At 37.1% G+C, this 15,540-nt stretch overlaps 1 protein-coding gene across 1 annotated transcript in view; it reads left to right on the top strand.

Moving 5' to 3' along the window:
- DNAH8 (dynein axonemal heavy chain 8) overlaps positions 1 to 15,540 on the top strand; it is a 325,865-nt gene that overhangs the window by 45,162 nt on the left and 265,163 nt on the right. Inside the window, exons 14-20 of the mRNA XM_019949887.3 lie at positions 1,234 to 1,310; positions 2,621 to 2,720; positions 4,333 to 4,452; positions 5,857 to 5,992; positions 9,364 to 9,551; positions 14,144 to 14,224; positions 14,623 to 14,739. Of these exons, the coding sequence (XP_019805446.1) occupies positions 1,234 to 1,310; positions 2,621 to 2,720; positions 4,333 to 4,452; positions 5,857 to 5,992; positions 9,364 to 9,551; positions 14,144 to 14,224; positions 14,623 to 14,739 (819 nt within the window). The remainder of the gene's footprint in view (positions 1 to 1,233; positions 1,311 to 2,620; positions 2,721 to 4,332; positions 4,453 to 5,856; positions 5,993 to 9,363; positions 9,552 to 14,143; positions 14,225 to 14,622; positions 14,740 to 15,540) is intronic.

The raw sequence follows: 15,540 nt of genomic DNA, 5'->3' as shown, positions 1-15,540 counted from the left end.
CCTGCCCACTTCCTGAGTCTTAAATCCTTGCCAAGAAGGTGAGGAAGATGATATATTTTTTCTCAAGACTCTCTAAAAACTATATTACATGTAATTTGTGCAATATAAATTTAAAAGATCCTAAAATTCTAGCAACAACACTTTTTCTTTTTGACACAAATTTCCTTTCAGTTTTTGAAAGTTAGACTCTGATAGGAAGATATATTTTACTTTTTACTTTTAATGTTTGGTTTTGGGAGTTATATCTTGATAGCAGTGAGAATTTGTGTTTTTTAAAAAACTTATTGCTTAAATTATTTTTATGATTCATTAATAAGATTATATGTTATAAAGCCTTAACTGTGGTCTTAGATACAAGTTTAGCTTTCAGTAAATTTAGAGGCCATATTAAGTTTTTAGTATCTAAAAAGATATGTCAGTGTTTTAACTTTTCTTCCTTTTCCAATGTTTGATTAATGGGTGTAGTATGTATTTGTAGACAGTACCAATATAATCTATAAGTGAAAGTAATTTGTGGAGTGCTTCAGTTCCGTCAGTTGGGCACCAGGAGTTTGGAGTTCACTGCTCGGGATGGTGGGAGTCTTGGAAGAACATTTTTGGCTTCTTATTCCTCCTTAGTGTGGCAAAGAGGTTTCTGAGAGCAGCAGTGTTAGAAAATGACACCTGTTCACGTTGGGTGTCTATAGTGTCATTACACTGCTCTACCGACATGCTAAGAAATCCTAAATCTCCCCAAAAAATGTACTTTGTAAGGGACTTACACTCCTTTCATAAATTCTCTAGGTCAACATCCAATAAATAATGAGCGGCAAATGCAAACCACATATATGATTTTAATTTTTTAGTAGCCACGTGCATAAAAGTAAAAAAAGTAGGTGATGTTAATTTTAATGATATACTTTATTCAACCCAACATATTCAAAATATTATCATTTTAACATGTCACTAATAAAAACCATTATGAGATATTCTTTTTTCATACTGTCTTTGAAGTTTTGTGTGTATTTTACATTTATAGCACATCTCACTTAGAAGTAGTGACATTTTTAAGTGCTCAGTAGAAACATGTGGCCAGTGGCCACCATACCAGACAGTGCAGTTCTAGATGCTTAGGTGGTAGATGTATTTAAGGCTTGTATTTTGATTCTGTAGGAGAATCATTCATTGTTGTTAAACAAAACTAATCTTTTCCTTAACTCAAAAAATCATTCAAACATTAATATTGCATTTCAGGTACAAATACAGGCATTTATGAACAGTACTTTTGGAAAAATTTTGTCTTCTCAGCAGGCTCTTCAGCTGCTTCAGAGGTATTTATAATGCATTAAGCAGTATAGTTTCTAGGTGGGATAACTTTATAGCTGAAAATAACAATTTGAAAAAAATTTTGGAAATCTCTCCTATGTAAACTTTAAAACTTATAAACAGTAATCTCCCAATTACCATTAAATAGACTGGTGAAAATTGAAATATAGTATGATATTTTTCATTTTCAATTTTCATTGCATTTTTTGGTAGCGGAAAATCTTCCAATAAGGAAGTGATTTCACATTTTCCCCCAGCTATGTAATATGTTAAGGTTAATTTCGTAAGTGTTATTGGAAAGGGAACAAATAATGTTTAATTCTGCATACTGAAAGGATTTCTAACAGTGAAATTATCTAAGAATAGTAGGTCCCCAAACTTTCTGTTTTTCCTCCTGAGTGCTTCTGTAGCTGCCTTTCCTTCTAGTCCTGACAGCGGTGCTCCCCTAAAGGGCAGGAAAGCCTGGATTAGAAGGATGGGCTGGACCAGAAGCCGTTTTCTTGCAGCTCAGGAAGGGCTCACTACCCATGTTAGGGACCGTTTTGAAATTCTTCCCTGAGAGCCAGTGGATCTGGGTTTGGGTCTGACTTTGGGTTTGGATCTGACTTTCCCATCTCTCTAATGCTGGATCATACCTGTGAAACCTTACCTCATGAGACCATCATAAGAGTTGAAACAGACATATAATGATTTTGATGAGTGACAGTACTGTACAAACAGATGGCAGTACCATTTTCTTGGCAATTTCTCTGTCTCTGTCTCTCTCTTTTTACCTATGGTATGCTGGTGTCAACTCATTTTATTATCAGAAAGTTATGGTTCTAGTACTTCCTATGCATAACTTAGTCTCTTAGTGGAAGTGACATTTGGCTGAGAAAATCATGATATCATTATGCCTATTTGGGATGACGTGAGCAGTAATATTGGCAAGGGGACATTCATTGAGCTCCCCTCCATCTTTGCTAAGCCAGCTCCCCACTCATCTTTTTAATCTCAGTTCAGATGTCACTTTTTCAAGGAAGTCTTTCTTGACTACCCAGACTTGGCTGGGTTCCCCTGTTACATGCATTTCTGGCACCCTTGTAATTTAAATAATTATTTATGTCACTCCTGACCGATCTCTGCCTTTTCCGTAAGGTAATCATTGGCTCCAAGAGGGCTGGAACCACACCTGTCTTGTCCATCACTGTAACCTAGGGCAATGCATGAGGCCTGGTGTGAATATCTGTCAAATGAGTGAATGGATTTTTAGGATTGCAACAATTAAGTGTGTTTCTCATTTATTTTTACATTATTCACCCTCAATTGCTTTTAGATTCCAAAAACTGAACATTCCCTGTCTTCAATTAGAAATAAACCACACCATTGAGCTTATTCTTCAGTATTATGTGGCTGAACTTGAAGCTATTAAGAAGGCAAGTATCATATTTATAAATAGAATGGTACTCAGTACAAAAATATTCTGGAAGTATTTGCCATCATTATCTTGTGCCAAGCTTATCAGACAAATCCTCTCACTGCTGAGTATCTTTTTTTTTTGGCGGTACGCGGGCCTCTCTCTGTTGTGACCTCTCCCGCTGCGGAGCACAGGCTCCGGACGCGCAGGCTCAGCGGCCATGGCTCACGGGCCCAGCTGCTCCGCGGCATGCGGGATCCTCCTGGACCGGGGCACGAACCCATGTCCCCTGCATCGGGAGGCGGACTCTCAACCACTACGCCACCAGGAAAGCCCTGCTGAGTATCTTTGATGCTCCTCTCTCTATGGGAGAAGGTGCTGACAGTGTGTGTCCCTGGACAGCCAGATCACACTCCTTTGCTCTTAAGAACTGTCTTTTTATGACAGCATTCATGTATGCATGGGAAAGCCCGTTTAAGTTAATATTTTTGGGTATCAAAATATGGGCTCTGGAGAATATTATGACAGATATAATGTAGCTGTGTGCTCCTGCTTTATTTTTTAATTTTTTTTAAGATAAGAAATGATTTATTAGAGCATCCCTTGTGGTGTGGTGGCTAAGAATCCGCCTGCCAGTGCAGGGGACACGGGTTCGAGCCCTGGTCCGGGAAGATCCCACATGCCACGGACCATGCATGCAACTAAGCCTGTGTGCCACAGCTACTGAGCCTGTGCTCTAGAGTCCGTGAACCACAACTACTGAGCCCACGTGCCACAACTACTGAAGCCTGTGCGCCTAGAGACTGTGCTCCGCAACAAGAGAAGCCACTGCAATGAGAAGCCCGCACACCACAACGAAGAGTAGCCCCCGCTCACCGCCACTAGAGAAAGCCCGCACGCAGCAACGAAGACCCAACAGCCAAAAATAAAATAAATAAATTTATAAAAAATAAAAGAAGTGATTTATTAGAATAGGACGCTTGTGAGGCTTACAAGTGGGCGGGCCAGAGGGTGCTGCGCACAGAGAACTTAGTGGGCAACAATTTTATAATTAAGGGAAAAGTTGGGAGGGGGAGAAGACCACCTTCTTCCTCATTTTTTTTTAATTTTACTTAAAAAAATTTTTTTTTATTGGGGTATAGTTGATTTACAATGTTGTATTAGTTTCAGGTGTACAGCAAAGTGAAACAGTTATACATATACATATATCCACTCTTTTTTTTTCTTGATTCTCTTCCCATATAGGCCACTACAGAGTACTGAGTAGAGTTCCCTGTGCTATACAGCAGGTTCTTATTAGTTATGTATTTTATGTATAGTGGTGTGTATATGTCAACCCCAAGCTCCAGCTTTTGAATACCTCCTTAAAATTGGGGATAAAAGGCAGAAAAAAAGTATACATGTAATGGGAAGTAAGGGTTAAGAGAGAATTAAGTGTCGTATATTGTAATCATCATAGTTTTTGAGCCTCAGGTTGATATCTCTGGAGTGCATTTACGTATTTATTGACTACCTCTTGTGTATAAAACATGTGAATAATGGTAAAACATCAATACAAATATAGCTGTATATATTTTTGCCTTTTCCATTGTATTGAATTTCAAACATTAATGCCAGACCTTTAATTACAGCTTTATCATTCTCAAAAAGATGACCCACCTCTTGCTCGCAACATGCCCCCTATAGCAGGAAAGATCCTTTGGGTGAGGCAGCTCTATCACCGGATAAGTGAGCCCATCAACTATTTTTTTGTAAGCCAATAGTTAAATTTACAGTATGTGGATCATGGTGGTTTTTAATACAAGAAATATATTTTATCCTGTAACATTTGTGTCCAGTAAAGTAGCTAGAGCTAATTCTTTTACTGGGCAAAGGAAATTTAGTTTACAAATATGCTTGAGAGAGACTAAGCCATTTCTTTCATGTTTGGTAGATAATCCCATTTAATTATAGTTAATCTCTAAGGGGATGAATCTTAAAAACTTATGACGCTTAATAAACAGGACACTCTCTTTTGTAAAATAATTGTTTTGAAAATAATAGAACACAGACCTAGTACTGAAACTTACTTCTATATGCGGACGAATAGGTCACTGATACACATTAGTGAAGGTTAGGATGCACTCCGAGTATATTCCTGTGTATTGGACTGAGACCAAGAGCAGAGTATAATAGAGTACATTCATCCTCTGTGTCCTTAAGACTATTAGATTTCTGAAAAACACCGGGATAGTCTTAAGCCTTGTTGGCATTCTGAAATTGCCAGTTTGTTTTCTCTTTCTCTCTTTTTTTTTTTTTTGTTGTTTTCTGTTTGTTTTGCTTTATTTGCTTTGTTTTTTAAAAAGACAGAGTAGCAAAGCAGAGTTGGTTTGCCTGGTGTTATGTCTTAGGCCTAAACGTGGAACAAAATAGCTACAAAACAACAGTCCTGCAAATAATTTTATTATTTAAGCATTATCAAATATTAAGTTTTTGTTGTTTCCGTTTGGCTGCTATCATTTATTTTATTGTTATCAATATTAAAAAAAAATTAAAACGATGACCTTAGACAAGAGGCCAGGATGGGGACTGAATTGTTTATTGACTTTATAGTGACAGAGCAGAGATTGTCCTGTTTTTGGTAATGTGTGAATCAAAACAAAAAAATGTTCAATTTCTTCATAAAGAAATTTGGTTTCTGTTCTTTGATGTACATTTACTTTTTTTTTTTTTTTAATTTGGAGAGGAGGGAGGGAGAGGGAGGGAGGGAGGGAATCTATACTTACTTCTTTTTTTGGTGCTGAATTTAGGAATTTGCCCTGATAGTCACAGTTCAAGGAAAATCAGTTCATTGTATCTTGCCCAGAAAAGTAGGGAGGGAACAGAGCATTGGAGGTGGAGACTTTCAGTGCCTGGGACCGGCTGTAGGCCTAGAGACCTCTCTTTTTAAATCCTTTATTTCCTTTTCCAGTTTCTCCTTTCTACTGATCAGGTTTCCCTACTTCCATCTGTAGCTTGTCTGGCCTTCCTCATCTCTGATTTTTGTCTGAGGTAAAATCTAAATGGGTAGTATCATTATTTGATGTCATTTAAAATGTAAATAGCTTTATGGTTTGGGTAAGAAAACAATCAGCAGACTTTTAAAAATAAATCTTTGTTTTTCCCTTAAAAAACAGAAAAACTCGGAAATTTTGTCAAGTGCGGAAGGCAAAGCTGTCATTCGTCAGTATAATAAAATTTCCTACGTTCTGGTGGAATTTGAGGTGGTCTATCATACAGCCTGGATCAAAGAGATCTCGCAGTTACAGTATGGTGTGTGTAAGACTGCAGTGACACTACAGAGCGGGTGTTAGGAGATTTTGAATGAGTTCGTGGTTCCGGAGAATTTTTACATCTTTTTTATATAACTGTATGATGGTTAAATTTAGATTTGGAGAGGATACAATTATTTATTTCTTTACAGTTAATAATATTCTGATTTTATAAGCAGAAATTGTCATGAGCTTAAAGTTGATATACTAAGATTATGACTTTATCCTGGAAAATAGTATTTAAAGGTAAATAACAAGACTCCTTATTGATATTTCTCCATCTATTTGGGAAGGTTTTATATCCAGTTTTATCATGCTATAGATTCAAATCACAGTCCTAATCAGAGGAAAAGGAATTGCAGCTTGCTTGTCTTCCTTCCTTTCTCCCTCTCTCCTCCTTTCCTCCCGTCCTTCCTTCCTCCCTCCCTTCCTTTTTTCCCCTCCTCTCTTCCTCCCTCCCTCCCTTTCTTTCTCTTCCTGTAACTGAATTTAACTTCACTTCTGATCTCCATTAAATTAAGAGTATTAGGGCTGTGTTCAGGTACCTCTGAGGGGTGCCAAGGTGTTGGGAAGAGTTAAGTGTGAGGTGCGGGGGTGGATGGTTTTAAGCCATCATCCATGTATGCTGGCATCACCTGGGATGTTGTTGTTATTGTGTGGGCTCAGTTGTTGGTCAGTTCAGGTTCCTGCTTTGTCTCATATTTACCTTAATCTCTTATTCGTAACCTTGGTGGAACCCTGACTGTGTCCCCTGGTAGGAAAGTTTCTCCCTCCCACGCCAGGATCTCCACTTCAGCAGAGCACAGAATTGCAGGCATAGGAAGCACAAATTCGGAGGTCGGCTCACTGGGAGTGATGGTGAGAGGGGCCACTCCTAGTTCTGACTCTTGGTTCCAGACCCATGTACTTTAGTTGTTGGGGACACAGCACTATATACAGGCCATTGATCCACTGCATGATTGCATCCTGGAGGACAGGGCTTCAACCCTGCAGGATGTCTTCCCACCTGGCACCTTAGTTAAGCCTCAAATACACCACTTCTATCAGGCGAGCTGTTTCTGGGTAATGCACATGGTAGGGCCCTATGGATCCTAATGAAAACCTGCTAATGGAGCAACGGTCTCAAAAGAGCATTAAAAGAAGGTTATAATTCACATTATAGAAGAGAGCAAAGAGCATTTTTAGCAATTGAAATATGGAGCAGGTACTGTTTTGCTTCTACAATACTATGCACTTTTCTAAATTGTTTTTGTCCTGCTGATTTTTCCTCTTATCTGCACACATTCCATAAAAAGTTCAACAATCCCCTGATCTATAAAGCCCTTCTTTATTCTTCCTGGCCGATAATAATGTCTTCCTCCTCCAGAGGCCCCCCCCCCCACACTTTATCATGACATTTGTTGCTTTATAGATCTGTCTTATCTCCCCTACACATTCCAGGAATACTCTCTGTGTCTGTTTCATCTTTGTGTCCTTTTAATAACAGTCATAGTTAACATTTATATAATATTTATCATATGCCAGGCTGTGTCTAAGCACTTTACATATACAACCTCCTTTGATTCTCATGGCAACCCTCTGAGGAATTATTATTATCCTCATTTTACAGATGAGGAAACTGAGGTACTGAGAAGTTAAGCAACTTGCCCAAGATCACAGAGCTAGGAAGTGGCAGGGCCAGGATTCAAACATGCCTTTCATGTGAACACAGGCTAGTGGAAATGAATTGCTCTGGAAGGCTTCTTCTTGTTATATTGATGTAACTATACTTAACCATATAGAAACTTGGAATAATAATTGGAGAACTAGTATTGGCCTCCTTTTGATTTGCTGTATAAAGTTTCTCTAATGATGATTCACATAGAATGTTCACTCAGTCCTGGAGCAGACTTCCTGGCTATCATTTTTTTTTTTTGTGAAGATATTAGGGGTAGGAGTTTATTAATTAATTTATTTATTTTTGCTGTGTTGGGTCTTCGTTTCTGTGCGAGGGCTTTCTCTAGTTGTGGCAAGCAGGGGCCACTCTTCATCGCGGTGCGCGGGCCTCTCACTATCACGACCTCTCTTGTTGCGGAGCACAGGCTCCAGACGCGCAGGCTCAGTAATTGTGGCTCACGGGCCTAGTTGCTCCGTGGCATGTGGGATCCTCTCAGACCAGGGCTCGAACCCGTGTCCCCTGCATTAGCAGGCAGATTCTCAACCACTGCGCCACCAGGGAAGCCCTGGCTGTCATTATTATCAGTGGTCTTGCTGATCATTTTGTCCTGTCAAGGAAGCTCAGAACTGTCTTGAGGAACACAAATTTCATTACTGGAATGTCCCAATGTTATTTTGGAATTTACTTGGGAGGATAAATGATTTCTAGCCAAATTTTAAAAAGATTCCAAATGAATTGGGTAAAGTTTTTAGTTGACATCTTCATGAAACCAGCATCATTAAGAATCATATCAAGACTAATTTTATTTGTTGAGTAAAAGTCAACTAACTTCAAAGAGAGATACAGTCTATTTTGCTTTACTAGAAATTTGATGCAGCCATAGTCTGTGAAGTAATGTGAGGCTTGGAAGATACATGTCCAATTCTCATGTTATCAGTGTTTGTTAATATAAAATGCAACTCAAGCTGGCACATACTAGTCTATAAGTGTGTTATTATTATTCCTCTAGAAGTAATTCATGTTGGGATAACAAATGATCTAAGGCTATTCAGCATGAACCATTTGGGATTATGTATTTCAATTCTCAATAAAAAACATATCTGAAAGTGCCTATTTGTATGAATGATGTTCATGTAGTAACTCAGGTGTAGGCTAAAAAATATCTTCCTCTACATTCTAGGAGTTCACAACTCAATGGTGTTTAATAAATATTTCTTACTGATACTGAGCCTAGTTATTGATTTAAGTCAGACAAACCTCCTTAAAGAAGCCACTTTGGAGTTAGGTGTAGAAAAGTGTTTGAAATCTATGAAGTGTGTCATATTTTGTAGTTGGACACATCTTCCAGTTCTCTCTCCCAGGGGTTAAATCACAATCCATAAAAATAAACTGACATTGTATTACAGCCCTTTTAGATCCACTCAGAAAAGTATCGCAGTTCATAGCACAAAGGCTAACCATTCTTGGTCCATTTTTATACCTCTCTGGATCTGATTTTATAGTTTGCAGATACTCTGCATTCGTTTATCTAAGTTTTGAGCACTGACTGTGTATCAGATACTGTGCCTTAGCACCTGGGATATCCAAAACTATTGTTCTATTCTTAAGAAGTCAGTAGTTCAATGGTGAAGACAGGCATGTAAACAGGGCTGGAAGCAGAAATCTAGAATAACAGAAATCTAGAATAAGTTATGTCAATAATTGTTTATTTGTAGCTTTGCAAGCCACACTTTTTGTGCGACATCCAGAAACAGGGAAGTTGCTGGTTAATTTTGATCCCAAAATTTTGGAAGTTGTTCGGGAAACTAAATGCATGATAAAAATGAAGCTGGATGTACCAGAACAGGCAAAGAGATTGCTAAAATTGGAAAGTAAATTGAAAGGAGATAAATTGTACTTGCAGGTAAGATGGATTCTATTTTCTAGTTATTTTGAAAGAGTTTTTTTTTTTTGTATTTTTTTTTTAAAGAAAAAGATACCTTTGCAGTTGTGCTAATGCAGCATTGGGGAGAAATTTGTTATTATGTTGATTCTTTTAATTTTTTCAGCTTTATTGAGGGTTAATTGACAAATAAAATTGTAAGATAATTAAAGTGTACATTGTGATGATTTGATATACATATATATTGTGAAAGGATTCCTTCCATCTAGTCAGTTAACTAACACATCCATCACTATATATATATTGGTGAGAACATTTAAGTTCTACTCTCTTAGCAGATTTCAATTGTACGATAACGGTGTTATCAACTAGTCACCATGTTATACATTAGATTCTCATATCTTATTTGTCTTATAGCTGAAAGTTTGTACCTTTTTACTAATACCTCCCTATTTCCCCTGCCCCTGACAACTACTTTTCTACTCTGTGTTGGATTTTTTAGATTCCACATATAAGTGATATTATACAGTTTGTCTTCCTCTGTCTGACTTACTTCACTTAGCACAATGCCCTCAAGGTCCATCCATGTTGTCACAAATGCAGGATGTCCTTCTTTCTCATGGTTGAATAATATTCCATTGTGTATATATCACCTCTTTATCCCTTCATCCATTGATGGATGGCTGTTTCCATATTTTGGCTATTGTGAATAATGCTGCAATGAACATTGGAGTGCATATATATTTTCAAATTAGTATTTTTATATTCTTTGGATAAAATCCCAGAAGTGGAATTGCTGGATCATATGGTAGTTCTCCTTTAGTTTCTTGAGGAACCTCCATACTGTTTTCCATAATGGTTGCACCAATTTATATTCCCGCCAACAGTGCCTGAGGGTTCCTTACTCTCCACATCCTCACTAGCATTTGTTATTTGTTATCTTTTTTTTGATAATAGCTATTCTGATAGTTGTGAGGTGGTATCTCACTATGGTTTTGATTAGTGAAGGTGAACAATTTTTAATGTTCCTATTGGCCATTTTTATGTCTTCTTCAGAAAAATGTCTATTCAGTTCCTTTGCCCATGTTTTAACTGGATTGTTTGCTATTGAGTTTTGTGAGTTCTTTATGTATTTGGATATTAATCCCTTATCACATATATGATTTGTAAGTATTTTACCATAGGTTGTCTTTTCATTTAGTTGACGAAAACAAAATGAGGACGTTTTTTAGTTTGATGTAGTCTCACTCATTTATTTTTGCTTTTGCTGCTTGTGCTTTTGGTGTTAAATCCAAAAAAATCATGGCCAATACTGATGTCAAGAAGTTTACCCCCTATGTTTACTTCTAGGAGTTTTATGGTTTCAGGTCTTAAATTTAAGGCTTTAATCCATTTTGAGTTTATTTTTGTGTACAGTATAAGGTAGAGGTCCAGTTTCATTCTTTTGCATGTGGCTGTCCAGTTTTCCCAATATCATTTACTGAAGAGATTGTCCTTTCACCATTGAATATTTTTGACTTAGTATACTCTTGGTTGTTTGTAAATGAATTGACCATATATGCATGGGTTTATTTCTGGGCTCTATTCTGTTCCATTGTCGATTCTTGTTAGCATTAAAATACTGACATGCAAACAAAAGGGAAGGAAGTGAAAGGATTATCAGGAATCAGATTTAGACTTATGGATAACGACAATGATGAAGAGTGAGTTTAAAAAATTCTTAATATTATAATTTTATAGATTAAGTGCATTATATTTTATAATATGTTTAATGATACTAGTAAGATATAAATTAATGAAGTAGTATGACTGTAAAATGACGTGAGTGGAAAGTGATTTTCAACATTGTGGTGTAAAATGGAGCAACAACAAAAAAGATCAGAGTATTAGAATAGAGATTCTCAAAACCATTTTTTAAAAATAACAAGCTTATTGAGATATAATTCACATACCGTACAATTTATCCATTTTAAGTGTACAATTTAATGGTGTTAGTATATTCACACACTTGCACAATCACCATCAATTTTAGAACATTTTCATCATTCCCAAAAGAAACCCCATATCCGTTAGCAGTCACTTCCCATGTTCCCCCAAGTCTTTCTACATCTTCCCCTGGCAACCACTAATCTACTTACTGTCTCTATGGATTTGCCTATTCTGGGCATTTCATACAAATGGAATCATTCAATATGTGGTGTTCTGTGATTCGCTTCTTTAACCTAGCACAATATTTTCAAAGTTCATTCATATTGTTCCATGGATCAGTACCTTATTCTTTTTTATGGCTAAATAATATTCCATTGTGTGGTTATACCACATTTTAGGCATCCATTCATCAGTTGATGGACATCTGGGTTATTTTCACTTTTTTGCATTATGAGTTATGCTGCTGTGAACATTTGTATACAAGCTTTTGGGTGGACATATGTTTTCATTCTCTTAGGAATATGAACTAGGTGTGAAATTGCTGAGTTTCATTAACTTCGTAACTCTATGTTTAACCTTTTGAATAACTGACACACTCTGTTTTCCAAAAAGGCTGCATGCATTATTTTATATGTGCACCAGCAGTGGATGATGGTTCCACTTTCTCCACATCCTTGCCAACACTTGTTACTGTCTTTTTCATTTAAACATCATTTGGATGTGAAGTGGTATTTCCATGCGTTTTGATTTGCATTTCTTCATGGCTGTTGATGTTGAGGATGTTTTCATGTGCATATTGGCCATTTGTAGATCTTTGGCGGAGTGTCTGTTCGAATCGCTACCCATTTATTTGTTATTTGTCTTTTTTATTGTTGAATTGTGAGAATTCATTATACATTCAAATCCTTTATGAGATATATGATTTGCAGATATTTTCTTCTGTTCTGTGGGTTTTTTCATTTCTTTTTTTTTTATAAGCCAAGCAAATTAAGAATGGTTTTTTTTTAAAAAATATTTATTTATTTATTTGGTTACACTGGGTCTTAGTTGCAGCAGGCGGGCTCCTTAGTTGCGGCTCCAGGCCTTCTTAGTTGCGGCTCACTGGCTCCTTAGTTGCAGCTTGCCGGCTTCTTAGCTGTGGTATGCAGACTTCTTAGTTGTGGCATGCAAACTCTTAGTTGCGGCCTACATGTGGGATCTAGTTCTCTGACCAGGGATCAAACCCGGGCCCCCTGCATTGGGAGTGCAGAGTCTTATCCACTGTGCTGGGAAAAGAGGGAAGTCCCCTCTTTTCATTTTCTTGATAGTATCCTTTGAAGCACAAGCATTTTAAAATTTTGATGAAGTCCAATTTATCTACTTTATCTTTTGTCCCTTGTGATTTTAGTGTCATTTCTAAGAAATCATTGCTGAATCCAAGGTCACAAAGATGTATGCATATGCTTTGTTCTAGGAGTTTAATAGTTTTAGCTCTTACCAAAATATTATATACATATATATACACACACACACATATATATATTTAAAAACCTGGACTTCCCTGGTGGCGTAGTGGTTAAGAATCCGCCTGCCAATGCAGGGGACATGGGTTCGATCCCTGGTCCAGGAAGATCCCACATGCTGCGGAGCAACTAAGCCCGTGCACCATAACTACTGAGCCTGCACTCTAGAGCTCGCGAGCCACGACTACTGAAACCCGCGCACCTAGAGCCCATGCTCCGCAACAAGAGAAGCCACCGCAATGAGAAGCCTGTGCACCGTAACGAAGAGTAGCCCCTGCTCACCACAGCTAGAGAAAGCCCACATGCAGCAAGGAAGACCCAATGCAGTCAGTAAATAGATAAATAAATGTTCCTTTAAAAAACCTCAGAGGAACGTTGGCATTGTGAAAACTTGGCTTCAGCATCAAAAGCCCTAGGTTTTCGTACTGGTTAGTTGCAACTTTACATGACTAAATGTCAAAGTACTGTTTATAAATTGAGGTTAATATCACATGCAGTGAATCTTACAGGATTTTAGTTAGTATTGAATAATACTATGAAAGTCAAAGTCCTTTGCCAAGTGTCAAGTGTCAATAAAAGTTCAACTGCAAGTAAGAGAAAAGGAGGAAAGGAATTAATAACTTTGAAACTATTAAGCAAACATTGCAACAGTTTAATATTATTAATTTGGGGAAGAATTAACTTGAAACCACATCTCCCATCACAGTGCAATAAGTTACAAAATGGTAAAAAATTGATCATCATGGTTCATCTGTAAGAAATATCTAAAAGAAAATAGAATAGCTTTGTGTGTACATTTATTCTGATTCAAGAAAACAAGTGTGGCATCAGTGATAAGTATGCTGTAATATGTCAGAAGACAGGGAACAGAAAGGGTGAAAATGTGTAATGACAGACATAATGAAAGAAGAATTGTCCAAACCATTTAAAATGGCATAAATCTAGAAAGACAGATAATAATTATGAAAAATGTAAATCTAGGAATCTCCAATGACTTACTGTTTAAAGGGGATGCTCAGGTAATTTACAGGTGAGGAAAAAGTATAGCAAATTAGTATAAATAGTCAGCCTCCATCTTTCAGGGCTATGAGAAAACAGGTAAAATGAAACCTTCCGGGTATGAATCAAAATATGACTGTTGCTTTAAAATAAAGTAAAACATGCCATTTTGACTCTTAACAGGGTCTTCTGCAGTATTATGATGAGTTATGTCAGGAAGTACCTCCTGTGTTTGTCAATCTGATGACCCCTAAAGTGAAAAAGGTTGGTAATATTGAAGGCTTATATTGACTTCCCTGTCGTTTAAAATTAGATTCCAGTTCTACAGATAATGGATTTTAGAACATCTATTCTTGCCAAAACCCTCTTTCTACTTCAACTTTATAGTTCTATTTTCCCTACAGGATGATTTCTTGTCTTAAGTTTTGTTGCCTTTGAAAAACAAATAAATCTAAATAATGAGCACTTTCTAAGAATCCATGATTGCTTTATGGACAGCCAAAGATGATTAAAAACAAAACGTCACCTTTACTAGGTATAATGGAGGGGAAATAGAATTAAGGAAATACAGCCTATAATATTTCCAGGTAATAAAAGGCAGCCTTTTTTATAAATGCAGATGCTCCTTTTTAATAATGGAAACTGTTTTTCTCTTTTTTTAGGTGGAATCTGTGTTGAGACAAGGGCTCACAATATTGACATGGTCATCTTTAACACTAGAAAGCTTTTTTCAAGAAGTTGACTCAGTTTTGGATATGTTCAATCAACTCTTAAAGAAGGTATGATGGATATTTTTAAAAACTACATACATTAATACTCAGGCTGTAAGTAATGGTTTGATTACCTATGAAAGCTCTTTAAAGGGTGTGACTTTTAACTAAAAGAACATCCATTACGTTTAAAAAAAAAAAAGCTTTATGTTTCTTTAACTGATTTGGGGCCTTTTCATTTAGGGTTGCCTTGTTCTTGTCCCCAAATTACCTTGCCTTTAATATGTTAAAACGATGGTTCAACACCACAGCGTAGTTTAGAAAATGGAGTAGTTGTAGACTGTGCAAGATGGCAGGATGGAGTGCTTACATTTTAAGGCATCTAATGTTAATTAGATGAGGTGGTCATCCAGTTGGAGACTGTCTATTGATTTCTGATATGTTTGCTACATGAAACATGTAGATCTTTTTAGATGTGCTAGTCTGTCTGTGGTGGCAGCATAGTGTTACAGACAAAACCCAGAGGCTTGGGAGTCAGATAAACCGAGGTAGGATTCTTTGACTTTCACCAGCTGTGTGTTCCTCCCTGGGTTACTTGACTTATCTGAGCCTTGGTTTCTCTAGCTGTATAACTGGGATAGTAATGATTCATGGGCTGGAATGAGGACTGAAGGAGATAACGCATATGAGGTCATGGCACATGTTGCTGCTCAATTAAACTTCAGTTCCATGTCAAGCACAGATGTACTCCTAAAATTCCCACCAAATTATGCTTGTCTCAGGCTGCAAGTTTCCAGATGTAGCCCTCTAAATCAATTTGTAACTCAAGGGCATTTTGGATGAAAGAGGATTTTTCTTCTATGTGTGTTT

The sequence above is a fragment of the Tursiops truncatus genome, chromosome 10, assembly GCF_011762595.2.
Source record: "Tursiops truncatus isolate mTurTru1 chromosome 10, mTurTru1.mat.Y, whole genome shotgun sequence".
Classification (NCBI taxonomy): Eukaryota; Metazoa; Chordata; class Mammalia; order Artiodactyla; family Delphinidae; genus Tursiops; species Tursiops truncatus.
This window is presented reverse-complemented; position numbering and strand designations above follow the sequence as displayed.